Source organism: Alternaria viburni (assembly GCF_023758015.1).
Source record: "Alternaria viburni strain BMP 2772 chromosome Unknown scaffold_19, whole genome shotgun sequence".
NCBI classification, from domain to species: domain Eukaryota; kingdom Fungi; phylum Ascomycota; class Dothideomycetes; order Pleosporales; family Pleosporaceae; genus Alternaria; species Alternaria viburni.
Genome location: NW_026055788.1, coordinates 106,437 through 125,980, shown reverse-complemented (window position 1 = coordinate 125,980; position 19,544 = coordinate 106,437). Strand labels below are relative to the sequence as shown.

General features: G+C 53.7%; 8 protein-coding genes across 8 annotated transcripts; 6 read left to right on the top strand and 2 right to left on the bottom strand.

Annotated features, from left to right (window-relative positions):
- Positions 1–22: 22 nt before the first annotated feature.
- Positions 23–4,176, top strand: J4E79_008149 (uncharacterized protein; the record flags this gene model as incomplete). The annotated part of the gene is made up of 3 exons (XM_049357008.1): positions 23–383; positions 529–595; positions 810–4,176. The coding sequence occupies 3 exons, from the start codon at positions 23–25 to the stop codon at positions 4,174–4,176; spliced, it is 3,795 nt and encodes a 1,264-aa protein (XP_049208372.1).
- A 1,014-nt stretch (positions 4,177–5,190) lies between these two features.
- Positions 5,191–6,218, bottom strand: J4E79_008148 (uncharacterized protein; the record flags this gene model as incomplete). Its single annotated transcript, XM_049357007.1, has 3 exons — positions 5,191–6,005; positions 6,055–6,164; positions 6,214–6,218. The coding sequence occupies 3 exons, from the start codon at positions 6,216–6,218 to the stop codon at positions 5,191–5,193; spliced, it is 930 nt and encodes a 309-aa protein (XP_049208371.1).
- A 2,129-nt stretch (positions 6,219–8,347) lies between these two features.
- Positions 8,348–9,106, top strand: J4E79_008147 (uncharacterized protein; the record flags this gene model as incomplete). Its single annotated transcript, XM_049357006.1, has 1 exon — positions 8,348–9,106. One exon carries the CDS (start codon positions 8,348–8,350, stop codon positions 9,104–9,106), a length of 759 nt encoding a protein of 252 aa, XP_049208370.1.
- A 977-nt stretch (positions 9,107–10,083) lies between these two features.
- Positions 10,084–11,835, top strand: J4E79_008146 (uncharacterized protein; the record flags this gene model as incomplete). The annotated part of the gene is made up of 2 exons (XM_049357005.1): positions 10,084–10,124; positions 10,176–11,835. The coding sequence occupies 2 exons, from the start codon at positions 10,084–10,086 to the stop codon at positions 11,833–11,835; spliced, it is 1,701 nt and encodes a 566-aa protein (XP_049208369.1).
- Positions 11,836–12,218: 383 nt separating this feature from the next.
- J4E79_008145 (uncharacterized protein) lies at positions 12,219–14,153 on the bottom strand (the record flags this gene model as incomplete). The annotated part of the gene is made up of 1 exon (XM_049357004.1): positions 12,219–14,153. The coding sequence occupies one exon, from the start codon at positions 14,151–14,153 to the stop codon at positions 12,219–12,221; it is 1,935 nt and encodes a 644-aa protein (XP_049208368.1).
- A 1,250-nt stretch (positions 14,154–15,403) lies between these two features.
- J4E79_008144 (uncharacterized protein) lies at positions 15,404–15,895 on the top strand (the record flags this gene model as incomplete). The annotated part of the gene is made up of 1 exon (XM_049357003.1): positions 15,404–15,895. One exon carries the CDS (start codon positions 15,404–15,406, stop codon positions 15,893–15,895), a length of 492 nt encoding a protein of 163 aa, XP_049208367.1.
- Positions 15,896–16,092: 197 nt separating this feature from the next.
- J4E79_008143 (uncharacterized protein) lies at positions 16,093–17,439 on the top strand (the record flags this gene model as incomplete). Its single annotated transcript, XM_049357002.1, has 2 exons — positions 16,093–17,122; positions 17,246–17,439. 2 exons carry the CDS (start codon positions 16,093–16,095, stop codon positions 17,437–17,439), a joined length of 1,224 nt encoding a protein of 407 aa, XP_049208366.1.
- Positions 17,440–18,391: 952 nt separating this feature from the next.
- NMT1 (glycylpeptide N-tetradecanoyltransferase) lies at positions 18,392–19,544 on the top strand (the record flags this gene model as incomplete). The annotated part of the gene is made up of 3 exons (XM_049357001.1): positions 18,392–18,426; positions 18,475–18,577; positions 18,624–19,544. The coding sequence occupies 3 exons, from the start codon at positions 18,392–18,394 to the stop codon at positions 19,542–19,544; spliced, it is 1,059 nt and encodes a 352-aa protein (XP_049208365.1).

The window sequence follows — 19,544 nt, the reverse complement described above, 5'->3', positions numbered from 1 at the left end:
AGGGTCGTGAACGCTGTACACCATGGATATCAACTCGCTATTATCGCCGTCGGACTCGCCTGCGGGCACCCCAACACCACAAGCCGCCCCTACCATCCCGTCGCCGTCACTACTCCGATCCCCGGGCAAGCGCACAAGACGCCAGATGCCATCGCGAACACCTTCGGGTCTAAGCCAACAGATCAGGTCCTCCCCGCAGCCGCCCCAGACGCTCCAACAGCGTGTGCCGTCCCCGGGATACGCCCACATCGCGAACGGCGCAAGAGGAGTACACAGCGCAATGGGAACGCCACAACAAATAGCATCGCCGCATGACGCGCGCATGACGACCCCAAACCCCATGTACCGCCAAACATCCACACCGGGCATGGACACTCTTGCAGGTACGTGCCCGCTTTCTTTGGGTAGTGGCACAGTGTTGTAGACGGCCCCCATATGAGGGAGCCGCAGCTCAGATGCAGGGAGGAAAGAGCTACGACAAACGACGATGGGTCGCTAGCTCGCAGGGAATCTGCTAACAATTTTCAGACCTTGCCAGCATGCAGCAACAACAAGCTGCGCGCCAGAACTCTGTAGTCCACCAACGGCCTGTCACGTAAGTTCTTCATCTTTGCTGATTTTTCTCGTCCGCCCCATTTCTGAGCCGACGACTGCACCTGCATCTCCACAAGTAGCGCGCTTTGTGTTTTGTGGGGCAGGCAGTGACGTCCGGGTGTCGCGCTTGCCCGTGATCACGGGTTGCTGTAGCCTGTTCCGGCAGCCTAGTTTTGTCGCGCAAACTCCACCACCAAACACTGACCACTTGCCAGACTGCAACACCTCGGACAAAACCTCTCCGGCGAGTCCGTAGCTAGCATAATGTCAGAGGCCTCACCGCGACCGCGCAATTTCATCACTCGCTCTCTCGACCAACAGCACATCGACTGGCTCAACCAACTCGATAAAACGCTGCTGGAAAACCCATTCGACTACTACAGCCATGTTTCGCTCGTCACCATTCTACACCAAGGGCTCCAAAAACACCTCGCTTCTTTCGACCTTGACCCAAATGCGTACGACCCAAACGCGTACGAATTGGTCCAGACTCTGCGCGATGCCTACAAAACCATGTCAGACAAGTACCCGCTTGGCGAGCTCTTGTGGCATTACCGGCTGAACGACGAGAAGACTCTGGCCAAGGATGTGGAGCAGCGCATGGGTGTGCTCGAACTGCACAAGCAGGCAACACAAGAGGAACCTTACAGCGCAAAGCTTTGGGCTGCATACGGCGAATATGTGAGCTACCTGGTCGCCTGCTCTTGGGAGCAAGTACCCCCAGAGGAGTGGTCTGAAGAGGAGAGGCTTATTGGTCGAGAGCTCTTCCAACCCCAACTGCTACTGGACGCACTGCAAGAAGGTGCTGAGAGAGTCAAGTACAACCTTCAAGAGAGCAATCTCGTCTGGGACCGCTACCTGCAGGTTTTGGAAGAAGACCTCGAGCGAGGAGGCTTCAGCCAAGAGAAGGCGAAGAGGGTAGCCGCCATCTACAACGACCGCCTCGGCCAACCACATGCAACATGGGCGAACACCCTTAGCAGATACTCTTCTTTCAATTCTCGCTACAATCAAAGCCACTACGAGCAGGTTATGGATGAAGTGGTGCAAAAGAATACACACATCAAGCAGCAATACGCCAACCGCGAAGAGTACGAGTTCAAACTCCTGCAGGCTATCCAAGCAGGCGACCAGGCTGCAGAGTACACCGCCATGACACGTTACCTGAAATGGGAGAAGAGGACTATGGGTGTCTACAGCTTCCATCTCGTCAACGCACTTTATGAGCGAGCCACGCTCCGATTTCCCGTTGATCCTTCCATATGGGAAGACCACGTTGAGTTTCTCGTTTGGCAAGATAACCGGTCGGTAGATTTACTCAACGTTCTCGAGCGCGCGACACGCCATTGCCCATGGTCCGGGTCACTCTGGTCCCACCGGTTATTGACACTCGAAGCGGAAAACAAGCCATTCGAAGACCTTGAACTTGTCAAGCACACAGCCACTGGGTCTGGACTTCTGGAGCACACTGATTTGGATGAACTCATCAAGGTTCAGCTCGCCTGGTGTGGATATCTTCGGCGAAGGGCTTTCGATGACCCCAGAGCAACGGAGGATGATGTTGATGTTGCCGAGGTCGGAATTCGATCGGCTTTGGAGTTTGTCCGAGAGGTCGGCATGAAGAAGCATGGCCGAGAATGGACGGACCGGAAGTACCGTCTTGAGCGCGCCCACATCAAGTTCTGGCTCCAACGCGGTGACATCGATCAAGCCCGGCAGATTCAGGACTCTATCACCAAGTACCAGGAGGACTCTTACGACTTCTGGTATCGCTGCTACATATTCGAGATGCTCCTGTGGGCGCCACACGCAACGAGGGGCAAGCAAAATGCAGGTCAACCGTTATTGCCGCCTACTCAGGCCACTGCCATTTTGGAACGTGGCATGAAGCGCTTACAAACAATTGATCAACCAGAGCTGCTCATCGACATGTACATTAGCCATTGCGAGCAGCACGAATCGGCGTTAAAGGTACGCAGCGCGACGATTGAGCGACGACGAGCTGAGCGCATCGTGTCCGTCCGGAGGGAGAAAGAGCGAGCACTTGCGGCCGCTGCAGCTCCGCCACAAGACACGCCAGATAGCCAAGTCGGAGACAGCTCGACGAAGCGGAAACGAGAGGACGGTGACGAGGATGCAGTATTGAAGAAGAGCAAGCATGTAGAGATCTCAGAGGCTCTTGACGGGGTCAACGGTCAAGCCAGAGTCGCGAGCGAAGCACCCTCGGAAGCTCGCTCTACAGGACCGAAACGAGATCGCGAGCACACTACAGTCATCGTGAAGAAGCTACCACTCAACACTACACAGACTCGAATACGCCAGTTCTTTACCGACGCAGGCACAGTCCGCAATCTAGTACTGAAAGAGGAGAAGGAAAGTCTCACGGCTGTGGTGGAGTTTGAGTCACCCGAAGAAGCCCAATATGCTCTGAGCAAAGAGGCGAAAGGATTCGAAGGTCACAACATATCGATCGAGCGAGGCCAAGGCACGACACTATACGTCGCAAACTACCCTGCGCATGCCGACGAAGCCTGGATCCGGGACCTCTATAGCCCATTCGGAGAAATTATCGGCATTCGCTTCCCTTCACTCAAGTACGATGCGCATCGCCGATTCTGCTACGTTCAGTTTGCTTCAGCTGAACAAGCGGTCGCTGCGACACAGCTGAACGACACTGACATTGAAGGGTTGAAGCTAATCTCAAAGATCTCCGACCCCAAGGCCAAGAAGAAACGCGATGGCGCTACCTCCGAGGGTCGCGAAGTCTACATCTGGCATCTCAACTTCAAGGTTAAAGAACGAGAAGTTAGGGACGTCTTCTCCAAGTTCGGCAAGATTGAGAGCACCAAGTGCCCAACTATCAGGTCGACTGGCAACAACCGCGGTTACTGTTATGTCGTTTACGATAACAAGGATAGCGCTGAAGCTGCAGTGGCAGAAATGCATGACAAAGAGTTTGCCGGCATGAAGATTAATGTCGAGATTGCAAAAGAGCGACCTGACACGAAGCCAAAGGTGCAATCAACCCTCGATAACACGGATAACCCAGCCGTTCGCGAAGGTACTCCTGGACAGAGCAACGCTGCCCCTGAAACCGCTATCAAGCCCGCATCCTTTATGGACCGATCCATTGCAATCCTCAACCTGCCTGACACTGTGCCTGACGTGCGCATCAAACCGCTTGTCGAACAGTACGGCTTCAAGAGGATCAAGCTCGAACCCCATCATGGTGGTGCGATCATTGAGTTCACAACCGTGGAAGGTGCTGGCAAGGCTCAGTTTGCGCTTGAGGGCAAAGATTTCGAGGGAAGGAAACTGCGCATCGGTACAGTCCAGGACCTCAACAAGCAGAAGGGAGAGTGGAAGGCGAGCAACAGCTTCATCCAGCCAAACCGTGTCAACCGACCTACTGCTGCTCGCGGTGGACGAGGACGAGGAAAGCCCGGTCTTGGTCGCCCAGCTATACCGAAAGGTGCTACAACGACGAACGGCGAGCCGAAGAGCAACGCAGACTTCCGCGCACAGTTCTTGAAGGAGCCTGCGAAGGAGGCAAACAAGGACAACGACAAAATGGAAGAGTAATGGCAGAGGATTGGAGTACGGTCGCATGTCAAGGCCCGTGTAGGGCCTGACTGGTGTTTATCAAGGCGTGGGTTTCAACGGCCGCTTACGGTTCAACTGCATACTTTGGCGTTTGAGGATTGGTTTCCCATGGATCGGAGCCGGTATGGTTGGCTTTCGATGTCCTCTTTCCTCTTGGTCTGGTGCTGAGCACTGTGTATGTAGTATAATATAATGAGTGTAAACTATGTCCCAGTCTGATCTGATTCACTGTGATAATGACATTTTTATAAAATTGCAATGCCCTTACATCGGACTTTCTGATCTTGCCTACATTTACGCACAGAGCCTGATCGGTGGCCTATACACCCGACAGCTAATCAACCTAGCTTAGCTAATATGCTGTCGGGCAAGATGTGTGACACCAACGAACAAAGTGCACGTATGCGTAGCGCGGGACGCGGTCGCTTGGGCTGTGATCACGATCACAAATTCAAAAGCATAGTAGTCAGGTATATCTGTCGCGACCAATAAGTCAAGCGGAGCCTCTTGGAATCAAGAGCAAATCACAATGGAGAGGAAGTTGTGTCATGGTCGCGTCAAGGTGACATCAATTCGACTAAATTCTCCAAAAAGCTTCATGCTGAGTCTGGTAAAGAAATGATAATAAGTAGAAAGAAATGACACGCTTTTCTTGCCTCCCTTACTATGCAAGTTCCGCTGACGTCCTGTTGGACTCAACCTAGGTATGAATGAAAGATATTTTCTCGTCGTCAAGAGCTCGTTGGAGCCTGACGATCATCGTAGTCTGTTGGCCTCTTGTGCTGTACCAGTCGCGAATGAATCAAACTTTTCGTGGCCAGCAATTGCCGGGATCAAGCAGGCGAAAAAAAATCAATGAAGTACGCAATACCCAGCCGCCAGGAATCAAATGGTGATTCGGATTGCAGCTTGGGAAACGCCCGCTGTACACAATAGCCACTTTTGTTGCCCTCAGGCCCTTTGGTTCGCAAGCACTCGCCTCTCCTTCCATGGCTACTCGTTGACAAACTCCTTGTCTCCCGCTGTGTAGAGAAATCGCGGCGTATTAGGCGCCCATACCGAGTAGTACAATGATCCCCACATGTAGAGGTTTCCCTTGCATCTGAAGTCGATATAAAAGTCGTGCATGCGATCTAAGCCACATGCACGAATCATGTTGATCATGTAATCCTGTCTTTCATCGTCGTTGAGCCCGTTGAAGGTGTCGTCCTTGAGTGTGATGATAATGGAATGTCCTGGAGGGAAAAGGCTGCTAACATCCCTATCCGTGGTCAACGCAGCCGAAACCATGTCGTGCTGGATATGTTCATGATCACTCCCCAGCCAACGTCGAGTCATGATCGGAACAACTTTGTTGGTGTCTCTGAAGGAAATGGTGCCGTGTGAATTGGGGGGGACGCGGAGGTAAGGAATTGCGTCAGCGTCGTGGTGCATGCTGAGGTCTTTCAAGACCGGCAGGACGTCTAAGCCCGCAGCTGGCCATGGCTGGTTGATGATGGCTACCATCCTGTTACCGAGCGCCTTGACTTCATCTGTTCCGCTAAGGTGGGCAAGATAGTGCGGCAGAAGCTCTGCTGGTATGTTGACTTTGATGGCCGTTGTGTGCATTGGGCGGAACTCGAAGCGCAGCTGATGACAGACTTGGGTCAAGCCCCAATAGGGACGTAAACGATGGGCATTTCTCCACTGGTCATTCGTCTTGAAGCGCTTGCGGGACTTGATGGAGCGGTACTTGAGCTTGAGCTCTTGTCCGCGGCGGTGTTGGATGGCGTCGGCGATCACGTAGTCGTAGATCTTGTTGCGGATCTCTGTTGAGGCATCAGTAACTGTCTTGCGCTTCTTAGAACTCCAACATACCCCCGGGTACGTCTAGCAGCCCAACGCCCACTTTGACCTTGCATGCCCGAGCGAGATGTGTGCGTGACGGGGCGGTGAGGTGTTCGTTGCTGTCTCTCTTACGTTTGGGCCTGTTGCGTAGTTAGTGTTGAAGTACTTGCATGAGTGGTGGATATTTACGCCATTTGTTCTAGGGGTTTGGGAATGTTGGAGGTATGGTGATGGATGATGAAGCAATCGCGGCTTTATATACCTCGACTTCTCCACGCCAGGACGCTAATTGCTAGTCCGGTAAGCACGTGTCGATAACGAGGGTAAAGGTAGAAGCGACAATGCAGGCAATGTTACAAGTGAGAGAAGCTTCACATGCTATGATTTTCAGAAAGATGTTTGTCGAAATGGATACCCGGTCATCGGTCCCCACTTGGTTATATCGACTGGACTGGCCTGGAGCCGTTCCAAAGACAGGCGGATATGTGCCTTCGAGAGTTGAGATACCGGTGCCATCTTCAGCGTAACCGGTACGGTTGAGAAATGTATCTAGTCATGTTACTTTCGAATTGATGAAATAGAAAATCGCACCCAGCTGCGCTGCGATGGTATTGAGTTGAGTAGGCGTTGATGAATGTGAACGCGAAAGTAGCGGTGGTGCATTCGGTGACCGTAGGTGAGTCTCTCATTCACCGAGTACCGTGATATCGCCACTGGCCAATGACAGACCAGCGTGATGATGAGGGTCAACGAAGCCACTTTCTTGTGAGTTAGAAGCACCTGCTGTAGTATCGAAGACGGCGATGAACTCATCCACCATATCGACCATTGTACGATGTCCTCGGGCCACGTCCAGACGTCGAACTGGATGCTCTGCCCCCGAGTGCGAGCTGAAGCGCAGATGTTCGAGATTCCCACACTCCTTTAGAGCGTGTAATACTGACGACCAAGTGCCAGTCACAAGGCGAAGGTCGGAGAATACAGCTCGTCGCAATGTCGTAGACTGACTCCTAATAATAGCGACTAGGTCGTTTCCATGCAATGCGCAGAACATGAGCTGGAGTACTTCTAGCTTAAGGCAAGTGCAAGAAGCAACCATGTGGTGAACGATGGCTGCGGCATAGTTAGTCCGATCTAGACTCATCGTGAAGCTTTTCAACTTTGGTGCAGTGGCAACGATATTTCCGACCCCATTCTGCCAACCAGGTGTGCGAGAGAGGTCATCGTTTCTAGACAAAGCAGAGAGAGTGAGAACTTTGAGGTGCGAAAAGCGATAGTGTAGTGTCCTCAGAGATTGCGTAGGTATTTGGAGTGCCGAGAATGGTAGGATGGCCTCCCTGTGTAATGCAGTCCCACGCTTGCATTTGGCCATACGAAACTCGCTCAGACGGACCTCGCTGTCAGATATGGCGTCTATGACGACCTGAAAGCATTTACTACGAAATAGGCAATCGGCTGCGGAAAGAAGACTGCTGGATTCCGCGAGCTGGGATCCCCTCGGATGGAAGTGAATGGCCGTCAAGTTGGTGAAGCCTCGCAATGCTCGAACAAGGCCATCGTACAAGCGGGTTGGATACTCGCTTTCCACGACATATGTGAATGTGGGTGCTTCGTCCTTGATATCTTTGTCTTGGATTCCAGGTACCCTGGGAAATCGTTTGGGTGGCGGAAACCTGCCGACACGGCTAATGGCAGTGAGGACACTATACTCCGCTGATGTCAGGAGCTGGATCTGTAGGACTTTGACAGAACCACGGAAATGAGGCGACTGCGCTACGTTGACGAGACGGTTGAGAGAGGGTGGTCCAAGAGTAGTCTTTAGCCGGGAGAAAGCGCGTTCTATAAATACAGAATGGGTGAGGAAGCGACATCTCTTGGATGCAAGACGAAGGCTTTTGTGAGACGAGAGATGAAGAGTGGCAGCAACGAGCTCGAACAGCTCGACAGGAAGGCGTTCTAGGTGCGAAGTCATGATGGCATGCTGACTGGAAGCTGGGCTGTGAATCAAGGATGTTGACGGGGACGGGTGAAGGGTGGCACATGCTGTCAGGACCTAGCCCGGAGCTAAGAGCCCGTGATAGCGTCAACCCCGCGAGTCCAGGAGCAGCGCACGACCTCAACCCAGCGAGCGACGAGAAGCCACGCTTCTTCCGAGTGAACAGCACTGTCGTTCACCTTATCGGCATCATCTAACTTTTTTCTTCCACCACGCTCCCCATCACGGTTGCATCGCCCGCCGGTGCCGAACACCGGCCACAACGCAGTGGAGCCCGACAAAGATTTGACACGACCGCACCTGCCGCCAACAGCTCAGACAACCACCATGGACTCGATGCGCAGCCTCAACAAGTCACTGCCCAAGACAAGAGGGCAGCACGACGTGCACCAGTCCTTCCGCACCGCTGCCCTCAACGTGACGCATCTGTACAAGTCCGCGCTTGCCGACATCGACAGAGCCCGTACCGACGGCTACCAGGAGGCTCTCGATGAGCTGCTCACCTTCCTCGACAAGGAGAACATTGGTGTGGGCGACGGGGAGGGCTGGCGAATACGGCAGTGGGCCACAGAACGACTAGACGGAAGCTTGCCCAAACAGACAAGCAGCGACAGCGACGACGAATACCTCGACAACAACCGCGCCAGAAGCTCATCACCCATCATGGACCGAACCCACGGCATGGATGACTCACGCACGTTGGTACCCACGACGGTCACGGAAACACGCTCTGACTCTGCGCCACCCCTCCAGATGGAAGCTTCTACGACCGAGGCGGACATGTCGCCGCTGCATCACATCTTCGAGTTCTCTGCCGCACAAGCTCTACCCTCTGATTCACCAAACGACACCGCCGCCGCCGACATGTCAGCTGCTGCCCGCCGCGCTTTCCCTGCTTCTCGCCGCCCCACGAACCGCTCGTCTACCCGAAACCTCCAGCGATCCGCCGCCCAGAATCTCTTCCAACTAGGCAACGGTGCAGGGCAGAAGAGACGACTCATGAACGACTTCTTCAATGTCGATGGCTTCAACGACCGGCGAGACGGCTCATCAGGCGGAGGATCCAAGCGCGGACGCATGTCATAGCACCGCAGCTCCAAGCCTGAGGACATGTCATCGAACTCCAGGCAATGACACGAACGACTGTTCGACGAATCACGACTACTTGCATCATACCCAGACGGCGCACAGGGCTAGTGGATCATATTTCATACGCATTGGGGGAGGCTTACTAGACGCATTCTGTGGTGTTATTGATTTCGGAGGCTATATACCTTTTCGCATTTTCTACGGGGTGGGACATCATTCGGGGGTGGAAGTAGATAGCGTTTTTTTTTGGAGGGTGTTAATACCATCATTACATGTCCTCAACTGTTGTATGCCATATGCAGTGACTCATCTCGTTCGTGAAGATGTGACTCCCAAACGCCGATGCATGCCCAAGTTTTTACTCAAGTCTTTCCGCCTACAATACCTAGGTATACGTTCCAGGCTTGTGACCTTCAAGCGTCTCCTTGTATCCCTCCCATTATGCAAACCACCGATATAACCCCAGGCCCACCATGACGGCGCTTGTTCCTGTTATTGCCATTCCCCTACTTCGCATTCCGAACATGCTTTTGCTGGCTCGTATCGCGGCTTCGTTGGCTTTGATCTGTGAATGGCCCGAGACGTACGTGAAGGCGCCGAGGCCCAGGAATGTAGCGCTCCCTAACAACCATGTCAGTACTGAGGTAGATACAGTGTGTTCTAGAGTACAATACCGACTACGCGACATGGAGTGCAATCTTCAAATTCCGCTCTGTCATTCTTGAGAGCCTCTTTGAAGGTCGGCGCGGAAGGAGGTGGCAGTGCCATTATCGCGACGCTAGACAGACAGCACCGCGACTAACTCAGATGCAACACGCTGGCTCTATCGTGCAAAGATCTTGCGACCAGAAGTCTGCATCACATGCTAGGCATGCAGGGATGTTTCTAGCTCCGGCAGCTCCCCGCCCAAACTGCCCCACGACGCGGACCTCACGTCTTCCCACGCGCATGGCTCGCAGCTGACATTTCCCACCATGAGCGCAATCGAAGCTCTCTACATCTTTGATGAGCACAAGTAAGACGCGTCTATTCCAGCGATTACGTCATCCGTCTCTAACATGTACAGCACTCCACTGCTCGAGCACACATACCTCAACCGCCCGCCTCCATCCTCCGTCCTCCTGCCTCTCTATCTCGCGCATCCCGCCCCCCGGCCGCCGCTGATATATCTGCCCAACACCAACCCGCCGACACTGCTATACAGCATAATACAAGACCAGCTTCTGTTCCTGTGCCCGGCATCGGCAGACACCGATCCCCTCGCCGTCCTCACCTTCCTCCACCGCCTGACCGACGTACTCGAGGACTTCCTAGGGTCACCACTGCTAGCGAGCAAGATCGAGGGAAACTACGATGTCGTCGCGCAACTACTCAGCGAGATGGTGGATGGCGGAATCATCGCGAACACAGAACCGAACGCGCTAAGAGATGTCGTCGAAGCGCCGAATCTACTCAAGAGCCTACTGGGAGGAGTGGGACTGCCTTCTTCGACACCGAGCTCGCTCGCACCTTCTGCTACCGGAGCATTTGGTCTAGGTGGTGGAAGAGCAAGCCCACGACTGGGACCATCACCAACCTCAAGTCAGACAGGCTCACCGGTGCCGTGGAGAAGAGCGAACGTTAGACATACGAGCAACGAGATGTATGTGGATATCGTGGAAACACTAGAGGTCACCTTGTCACCATCTGGGCGCCCTCTAGCCGCCATGGCGAATGGCACCATCGCCTTCACAGCCAAGGTCTCTGGAATCCCAGATCTCATACTACACTTGGGATGCGCAGGTGGCATACAGAACGCGGTCTCGTTACCTGTCTTTCATCCTTGTGTCAGACTCAACCAGTGGAAAGCGAGGCTAGGTGAACTTTCCTTCGTACCGCCAGATGGTCGCTTCGTGCTCGCTGGGTACGAAGTCGACTTGCTGGGCTCTGCAGCACTAGATGCCTTCTCCACAGAGAAGAACGCAAAGACTTCAAGCCCAAAGCTAAACATACCAGCTACAGTGTCCGTCCACCCCTCCCTCGGCCCGACCGGCACAGACTTCGAAGTCAAACTCCAACTCAACCCACGCTTCAGCGGAAACAAGCCCTCCCAACCCAGCGCTGCGAAAGCTAGCCTGGGACGCGTATCCTCCTCCACAGGAACCACATCCGCCCCCGCGATCGAAGAGATGACTATCCACATCCCGCTTCCGGCGTCTGTCAGAAACGTCGCGGATCTACGCGTCGCGCGTGGAACAGGAGATGCAGGCTACGCGCCTGGCGACAGGGCAATAGAATGGCGGATCAGCAGTCGTGAGATAAGCAACCTCATGTCACAAGACCGCGGAGGAGGGGTCGGTGCGACGGCTACACTGCGTGGGACTGTTATCGGCCAGGATGATCCATCTGCGGAGGACGCGTTGGACGCTGGTGGACCTGTATCGTTCGCAACGTCGACATACGATTACGATGATGATCAAGGCACACAGGTCTCCTTACCTGCAGCTTCATCGTCCAGCGTGCCCAAGCCGGACAGCGACGCGAAGATTAAGCAGGCAAACAAAGTCCTCATGCCGAGCTGCGCAACCATCAGCTTCTCCGTAAAGGGCTGGCTGCCGAGTGGAATCAAGGTGGAGAGTCTAAATGTAGATCAAAAGAAGAGCAAGGGTTTGGGCAGTGGTGTCACGCCGTACAAGGGCGTTAAGTATCTTTGTGTCAGTCGGAAGGGTGTAGAATGTAGATGTTAGAACATACACTCGGCTACGACGATGGAATCAAAGAGACAAAGAACTTCCGATGAGATATCCGCACGAGTTTGCTGCAGAATGTGCATCACATATAAAGATGTGTTTGTGTCCATCGATGACATTACCAACTATAACTACCTGACATTCGTTGATGGCGCTGAAAATACACCCAGACATCTTATACTGTCTTATCAATCAATCAAGCTCTCGCTCTATATACTCCTTTTTCGTTGTGATGCAAAGCACTACACATCAGGCATTACTCTCGCTCGCTTGAACGCATTGGAATGCGCTCGCGTCGTTGAAGTCGTCAATCATCGATCTTTTTCCACGGTGTACTCCATCCCTCCCTCCCGTACACCGCGTCATGTCACTAGGCGGACCTAGTGAAGAGTGGTGAACAGTGCGTCACCAGGAGCTGGTACAGCGGGCTTGTTGCCAGGCGCTGGCGAAACAGGCTTGTTGCTCGGTGCGCGCTGTCCACGGTTCCCACCCTTGCCGCCGCTGCGATCGTTGCTTCCACCTCGAGCGCTACCCTCGGGCGAGTTCCAGGTCTTGCGTGGACGACCTCCAATTCGCTTCTCGATCTTCTCCACCTTCTCCTTCAGGGACTGGTGTTTGGCCATCAGCTTCTCCAGGTCAGCCGCTCCCTTGGCGTTGCCAACCTTCTTCTGGTTGACAAGGTTGTGGACCATGCAGTCAAACACCGGGTCGTTCTCCGGGTACGCCAACTGGCAGAGAAGGTCCATGAACTCGAAGGACACGTCCTGGGCACGGATCCGGTCGCAGAACTGCTTGGTGAACTGGGCGACGTAGGTGTTGTTCAAGCCCAGGACACGAGCAGCGCGGCAGATGTGCAAGTTCTTCTTGTCATATACCGTCTCAGTCTGGAGGCGGACAGAGTAGACCCTGCTCTGATAGGTCATCTCGTCCATCCACTTCAGATGTGCGGTCGCAGCATCAGCGTCCATCGAACCGGCGGGCAAAACCCAAGAAGTCGCGTCAGGGTTCGCGGTAAAGTACTTGTAAGCCTTGCCTGAGCACTGCATCAGGACGTACTTGGGAATACTGGCCAGCTTAACCTCTCCAAGCTTGACGATGACTTCAGGGCCGTTACCGAAGACGACGCGCTGCCCGTGCGACATGTGACGGATGTCAGCCGCAGGATTGAGTTCTGGCATAGGACCGGTCTTGTCACGCGCCTGCCTAGACGAGTGGCCCCAGGGTGTGGTATGTCCGTTCAGCTCGGCAACGGGCGACGATGTGGGTACAATCTTTGCAGCAGCAGACGCGGCTGGCTTCTTCCCGTACTTGGACATGTCGATGCCAAAGGTCAGGGTCTTGGGCTTCGGAGCCGGAGGAACGACCTTCAGCGTGTCTTTCGTCACGAAGTTGGGGAATGAGGATGTGACGAGCGGCGGGCCGCTGGTGTTCTTTGCCGTTTCGGTCCCCTCGGACTGCTTAGTGTCGACGGTCGCAGGCTTCTCTTTCTTGACCTCCTCAATCATGGGAGCATCGACGATTTCAAAACTATCCGAATCAGAAGCCACAGATGCGGTCTTCTCGGCTTTGGTCACGGTCTCGGCAACGACATCAGTGCCATTAGACTTTGTGGACTCAGAGACTCCGTTCTTAGGTGCATCCTCGGTGGTCACCTCGTCATTTGTGGGCACCGGAACCAGTGAGGCCGACTCCTGCTCGAGGCTGCTAATGGCGGCAGCCTTCTTTGCTCGCTCAAGGTTGTTGATGGCCGAAGCCTTCTCTTCAAGCTTAGCCCTCAGATCCTTCATCTGGCTGTCCTTCTCTTCTGCCTCGCGCAGAAGCTCCTGGTTGTGAGCGAGCTGGTCGCTATTCACCTTCTTAAGCTTCTCGATTTCCACATCCTTCTTTTGGACCTCCGTCTCAAGATCGCTAATGTGTACGTCCTTGTCTTGGACCGCACCTTCCAGCTCAGCGATACGAAGCGTCTTCGTTTCGACCAGTGCGTCCAACTCTTTGACACGCTCCTCTTTCAGGGCAACGGTGGTCTCGAGGGTAGCAATCTTCGGATCCTGGCTCATGAACTCGGCGATGAAGGTGTTATCATCATCGTCCTCGTCGGCCCAGTTGGTCTTCTTGCCAATGGCAGCCTTTGGGTAAAGACCGTTCGATGCGCCGTTGGTAGTCTGGCCGTTCGTCATTCCCTTCAGTACCAGACCCTTCTTCTGTTGGGAATCCGGTTTCGACTTGGGCGGCGCCTCTGCGATCTTGGGGTTCGGGGAGTCGGCGGACTTGATCTTGCTGCCGCCAGCAGCCCAGAAGGAAGGAGCAGTCGCCATCTTATGAGATCGCTTGACGAGTGGGGTAGGAGTCGGGAGTTGGGTCGCTGTTCGTGAGGTGTGGGAGGTGGAGGTGAGGGCGAAGCTCGCTTGATAGACACAGATCGCCTAAGGAAGGCTCAAGTAGCGCAAGGTCGACAGAAGATTTTGGCGGTCGGAGCTTCGGAACACAAGAGCTGTAGCTGCGCAGTTGAGGAGCGAGTGTGGAGAGAGTGAGAAGAAAGGTGAGGGCGGGCGGATTATGTACTGGGGAGGAAGCGGCTAGCAAAATTGAGAGGTGCGTGTGAAGGCGGAGGTGTGCGAAGCGAGTCAAAGCTTTCCGTGGTGTTGAGGGTCGAGTGAAGACAACCTTGGAAGGAAAGAGCGCCACACGAGGCAAAATTCGACAGAAAGCAGGCGCAGTCGAGCTGTCAAAAGCTGAACTAAGTTTCACCGCACATGCAGACAAGCATTGTACCGCTTCCAAAGCATGGTAGCGATGCGTTTACGTGCGCTGATATTTGAGATGACCAACCTCTGATAGGACGAGACCACGGATAGACGAGTCTGCCATGTGCCTATCCGCTCCAAGGAAGTAACCCTCATTCAATCCCAAGATAATCGCTACTGCGAGCCAATATGCTCACTCATACTCACAGAGTGAATGAGCGATGGCACATTCACGCCTCCCGGTATGCACTCAGCCATGATGCCTAAACGACACTGTTTCCCTTGCACTCCAAGTCTAGAGTTGACGGAAGTTGATCTTCACTATCCATCTCTTTTCAGAGCACTCATTGTTTCCATTCACGTTCCTGTTTCTGTGGAATCATCTTCCCTTTCATTCGGCATTGTAGCGCGCTCACTGGGTGGGTGTGGTGGAAAAGCCGGTATCGCTCGGGGCGTGGTCCACAGAAGACGAGTCTTCACTGTAACGCGTGCCAGAAAGTGTTCCTCGCGAGATGTTATCAGGGGAATCGAAGTAGTAATCTTAAAGTCTCTTCATGATGGTGTTCACTCATTGTAGAAGCTATGAGGCGCGAAGCGATGGGGCGGAAGACGCGTCGACGCGACAGCCCTGCGATCCCCGCAGCCGAAGTCCGAACTCGTCAGCCAATGGGAGCTCAAGGAAGTCTACATACACCTACATCGCTCCTGCATCGATGGCAACTGTTTCTATAAGATTACACCATGTCTCGTCTCGTTTCTCAAGCCTTGCACCGCTGCAACTCTCTCCGAGGCCATCCTGAAGGTCAAACCAGTCCGCCACCATGACGACTCAAGCCCGCAACCTCTTCCACCACCTACCTCCGCCAGCGGAATGCCTCGCGCTCTTCATCGCAACCCTCGAGATCGTCCCTTTCGGAATAATAGGTCTACGAAACCCATCCTTCTTCGCTGATGGCTACGGTCTGCCCATCTCGGCCGAGTCCGACACATCACCCGCAACTGCGAAACGATCCAGCAATACCGAAAGCACCTACGACGAGGATCAGAAGACCAAGAAAGCCCTGGTTGCAGCGATAGCAGCGCGCAACGTTCAGAACGGTGTTCTCTTAGCTGTCTTCGGTCTGGTACTGCGAGACAGGAGGAGCTTGGGAGTTGCGGTTATGGCGGGCTTAGTCGCAACCGTCGCGGACACGGTGATTGTCAGCGCGTATGGAGCGAAGGACAAGATCGCGGGTCACTACGTTGGCATCTTCAACAGCTTGGCGATTGGGGGGAGTTTGCTATACTGGGGAAGGAACGACCCGCTGTGGTGAAAGTGCGGTCGAAGGTGCACAGGGGATGGGAAGAGAGAATCAGGCACGATGACCCGGCGGCATGAAGCGAGGTGTAGACATGAATCGCGGGGGTTTGCCTAGCGTCCAAGACAAGCAGCCATCGTTTAGGCAGCAGTCATTATCCTTCTCCCTTCTCCCTTTCATTCTTCTTGCCTCCTTTTGTACTGACTCCCGCCATGGCATGTGAGCACAACATTCTACAACTAAACCCCTCGCCCTTCGCAGAATTAGCTGGATATGAACAGCCAGATGCCGCAGCACGCGCAGGAGCAGAAACGACATCTGGAAGAGCGCCGAAGAGTGTCAAGGATCATCCGATCGGAACATTTCCCGCTCCTCTAGTCCTACCTCACGACGAGCTCAACTATGATCCAGATTCTTCGCCGCAGAGTATGAAGAAATGGCTGAACGAGGAGTGTAGGAACAAGCTTTCATCGGCGCCAAGAAGGAACAAGTTGTATGTGGTGCAAGTGCCTGGGATCAGTTTCAAAGTGGATTTTTTGAGGCACTGGGTAGTACCAACCAATTACGATGAAGTCAAAGGCGAGGCCGAAGCTGTATCCTCTCCTCCATCTACAGATCACTTCGTCGACTATCTTACCGCATTTTATCACGACATGCCAGTTCGCCTCTTCCCCACGCCATTGACCTGGACATCATGGGGCTCCAATACCAAATCCGCCAAGGGCTGTCGCAGCGCCGCTCTGCCGAAGTATGTTGGCCTATCGCATGGAGATCGGTGTACCAGAATCCGCGTCCGCCCTGCGCCAGACAATGCTTTCCCTGCTCAACTGAATCTAGACGACATCCTCGACACAGCAATCTCAATTCTGCCTGATGACGCTTATGCAATGGTGATTCTAGTCGACCACGACATCTACGAGTCTGACGATGACGACTTCTGTTGTGGCAGGGCTTATGGAGGCAGCAGAGTGGCAGTTGTGCAGACTGCACGATACAATCCGATTCTAGACGAACGAGAAGGAGAGGAGATTGACAGAAACCACACGTGGCCGTGGAGTCATTGCAAAACCTTTGTCGATGAACTATGTGCTGTAGAGGATGTAAAGGCAAAGCCTGCGACGAAGAAACAGAAAGAACTAAGCAAGAGTGGGGCGATGAAAGCGGCTACCCAGGCCGCGACAACATATAAGCCTCCATCATCGGGGCAAGAAGTACAGGCGCTTTGGTTCTCACGTCTCGCACGTACAGTGTCACATGAGCTAGGGCATTGTTTCGCGCTTGATCATTGTGTATACTATGCATGTAATATGCAGGGTACAGGTAGCATGAAGGAAGATGTAAGACAACCGCCATATCTGTGTCCAGCATGCGAAGCAAAGGTAGCACATGCCATTGCTGGAGAGCTGCACGGTGGCCGCGAAGACGAGAAAAGAGATTGGATCAAGCAGAGGTGCGAGGCTTTGAGGCACTTCTGCAAGAGGTTGGGAGATAAAAACATGGATAGTTCGATGTGGCAGGGCTTGGACGGGTGGCTGCAAGAAAGGATGGTAGCGATGTAATCTCGATGGCATCCCACGGATCTTTGCATCTGCGAGATACTCTCGATTATTCATATTACCGACATTCGGAGTGGACGTTTTGGTCATAGTGTGTGTCATTGGCAGTTGCTTCGATGACACGTAAAGCATCAGCCCACGGAATTGCAGCAGTAGACAACTAACTCTTCTTACTTGTTTGGCTTTGGCGCGACGCAGCTGTCTCAATGAAGTAATCCGTTCGCTGAAAACAGACAAGATCATCGTGTGAGTTCCCAAGGACGTGGTTCAGCAAACCTAGATCGCCCACTCAAATTAGAGCCACGGCTTACGGACAATCCGTACTTGAATCTAAACGAATGATGATTGCTGAAAGACATCCCGTCTGCATGATGAGACGAGACGCGTGTTGTGGTTCAGTGATGTGTTTTGACCCACGCGGGAAGTGTACCCCTCATTGCCCCACCATGTCCCAACACATGCACCTACAGTGAGCAATTTATCCATACATGACCTCAGTCGATAGTATGACAGGTAAAGTATAAGTATCCGGCTCTAGCCGTGGCCTCAAGCTGCGTCTTCAATTGCTCCTCAACGTTTTCCAATCGCACATATCCAGCTTTCACCAACCCAATACAACCCACTTTGGTACGATGCTATCATTGAACCAGCAAAGCGAAGCCTATTCGGCCTCGCTCTTCGCACACCAGAATTGTATCTCGGTCAAGTAACAGGTGCCCAGCATGGCATCATCAGGTACCCATCTCAACCATCAGAAGCAAAGCATGGCGGGTGTTCAAGTCATCAGCGACTCAGAAATCTTCTCGGGATCTGATCGTCGATGGCTTGTTCTGAGATCATACCGTTCAAACTTGATCTGGATAATTCCAGCGCGAAGGACTATTGCTGCTTCATGATGACCCCTTCCCCACTATGTTGGCGTACTGACTAGCTCAGCTTCTGCACCCAAGTCAAGATGTCGACTGATAAGATCACCTTCTTGACCAACTGGTGCGCTTTGCATCTTGACCGAGCGAGGTGTATGCTGACGGTGAACAGGCACGCTACGCCATACCACGCTCCCCTCTACCTTGCTCAGAGCAAGGGATACTTCAAGGATGAAGGCATCAAGGTCGCTCTTCTTGAGCCCAATGATCCTAGTGTATGGTCATCACTAGCTTTCGTACTTCATCAGCTTACCATCCCAGGATGTCACCGAGATCATCGGATCTGGCAAGGTTGATCTTGGCTTCAAGGCGATGATTCATACGCTCGCCGCCGCCGCTCGTGGCTTTCCGGTCCAGTCAGTTGGCTCACTCCTCAATGAGCCCTTCACTGGTGTCGTGTACTTGACATCGTCCGGCATCACTCCCGACTTCACCACGCTCAAGGGCAAGAAGATCGGCTACGTCGGCGAGTTTGGCAAGATCCAGCTCGACGAGCTCACGGCACACTACGGCATGTCGCCCGACGACTACCAGGCCGTCCGTGTTGGCATGAACGTGACCCGTTCCATCATCACTGGCGAAATCGACGCCGGCATCGGTCTCGAGAACGTCCAGATGGTCGAGCTTGAAGAGTGGCTCGTGAGCCAGAACCGCTCGCGCGACGAAGTGAAGATGCTGCGCATCGATGAGCTCGCTCAACTCGGCTGCTGCTGCTTCTGCAGCATCCTCTACATCGGCAACAACGCTTTCATCGAGCAGAACCCCGAGAAAGTCCGCGCCTTCCTTCGCGCATGCAAGCGCGCGACTGACTTCGTCCTCGCGTCTCCCGACCAAGCCTGGGACGAGTTCTGCAACTTCAAGTCGGCTATGAACACGCCCACCAACCGCAAGATCTTCGAGCGTAGCTTTGCTTACTTCAGTCCCGACCTTCAGAACGTCCAACGTGACTGGGAGAAGGTTACTCGCTACGGAAAGAGGCTCGGTGTGTTGGACGACAGTTTCAAGCCCAACTACACGAACGAGTACTTGGCTTGGGGTCTGGAGGAGGAAGCTGATGATCCTACTGGCGATCAGAAGAGAATGGTCGAGCTGCAGGAGGGTGTGAAGCAGCATGGCGGATTCAAGCGTCTCGAGACCATGTCTGGCAAGACGGTCGTTGGCGCTGCTGCCCCTGCCGTTTGA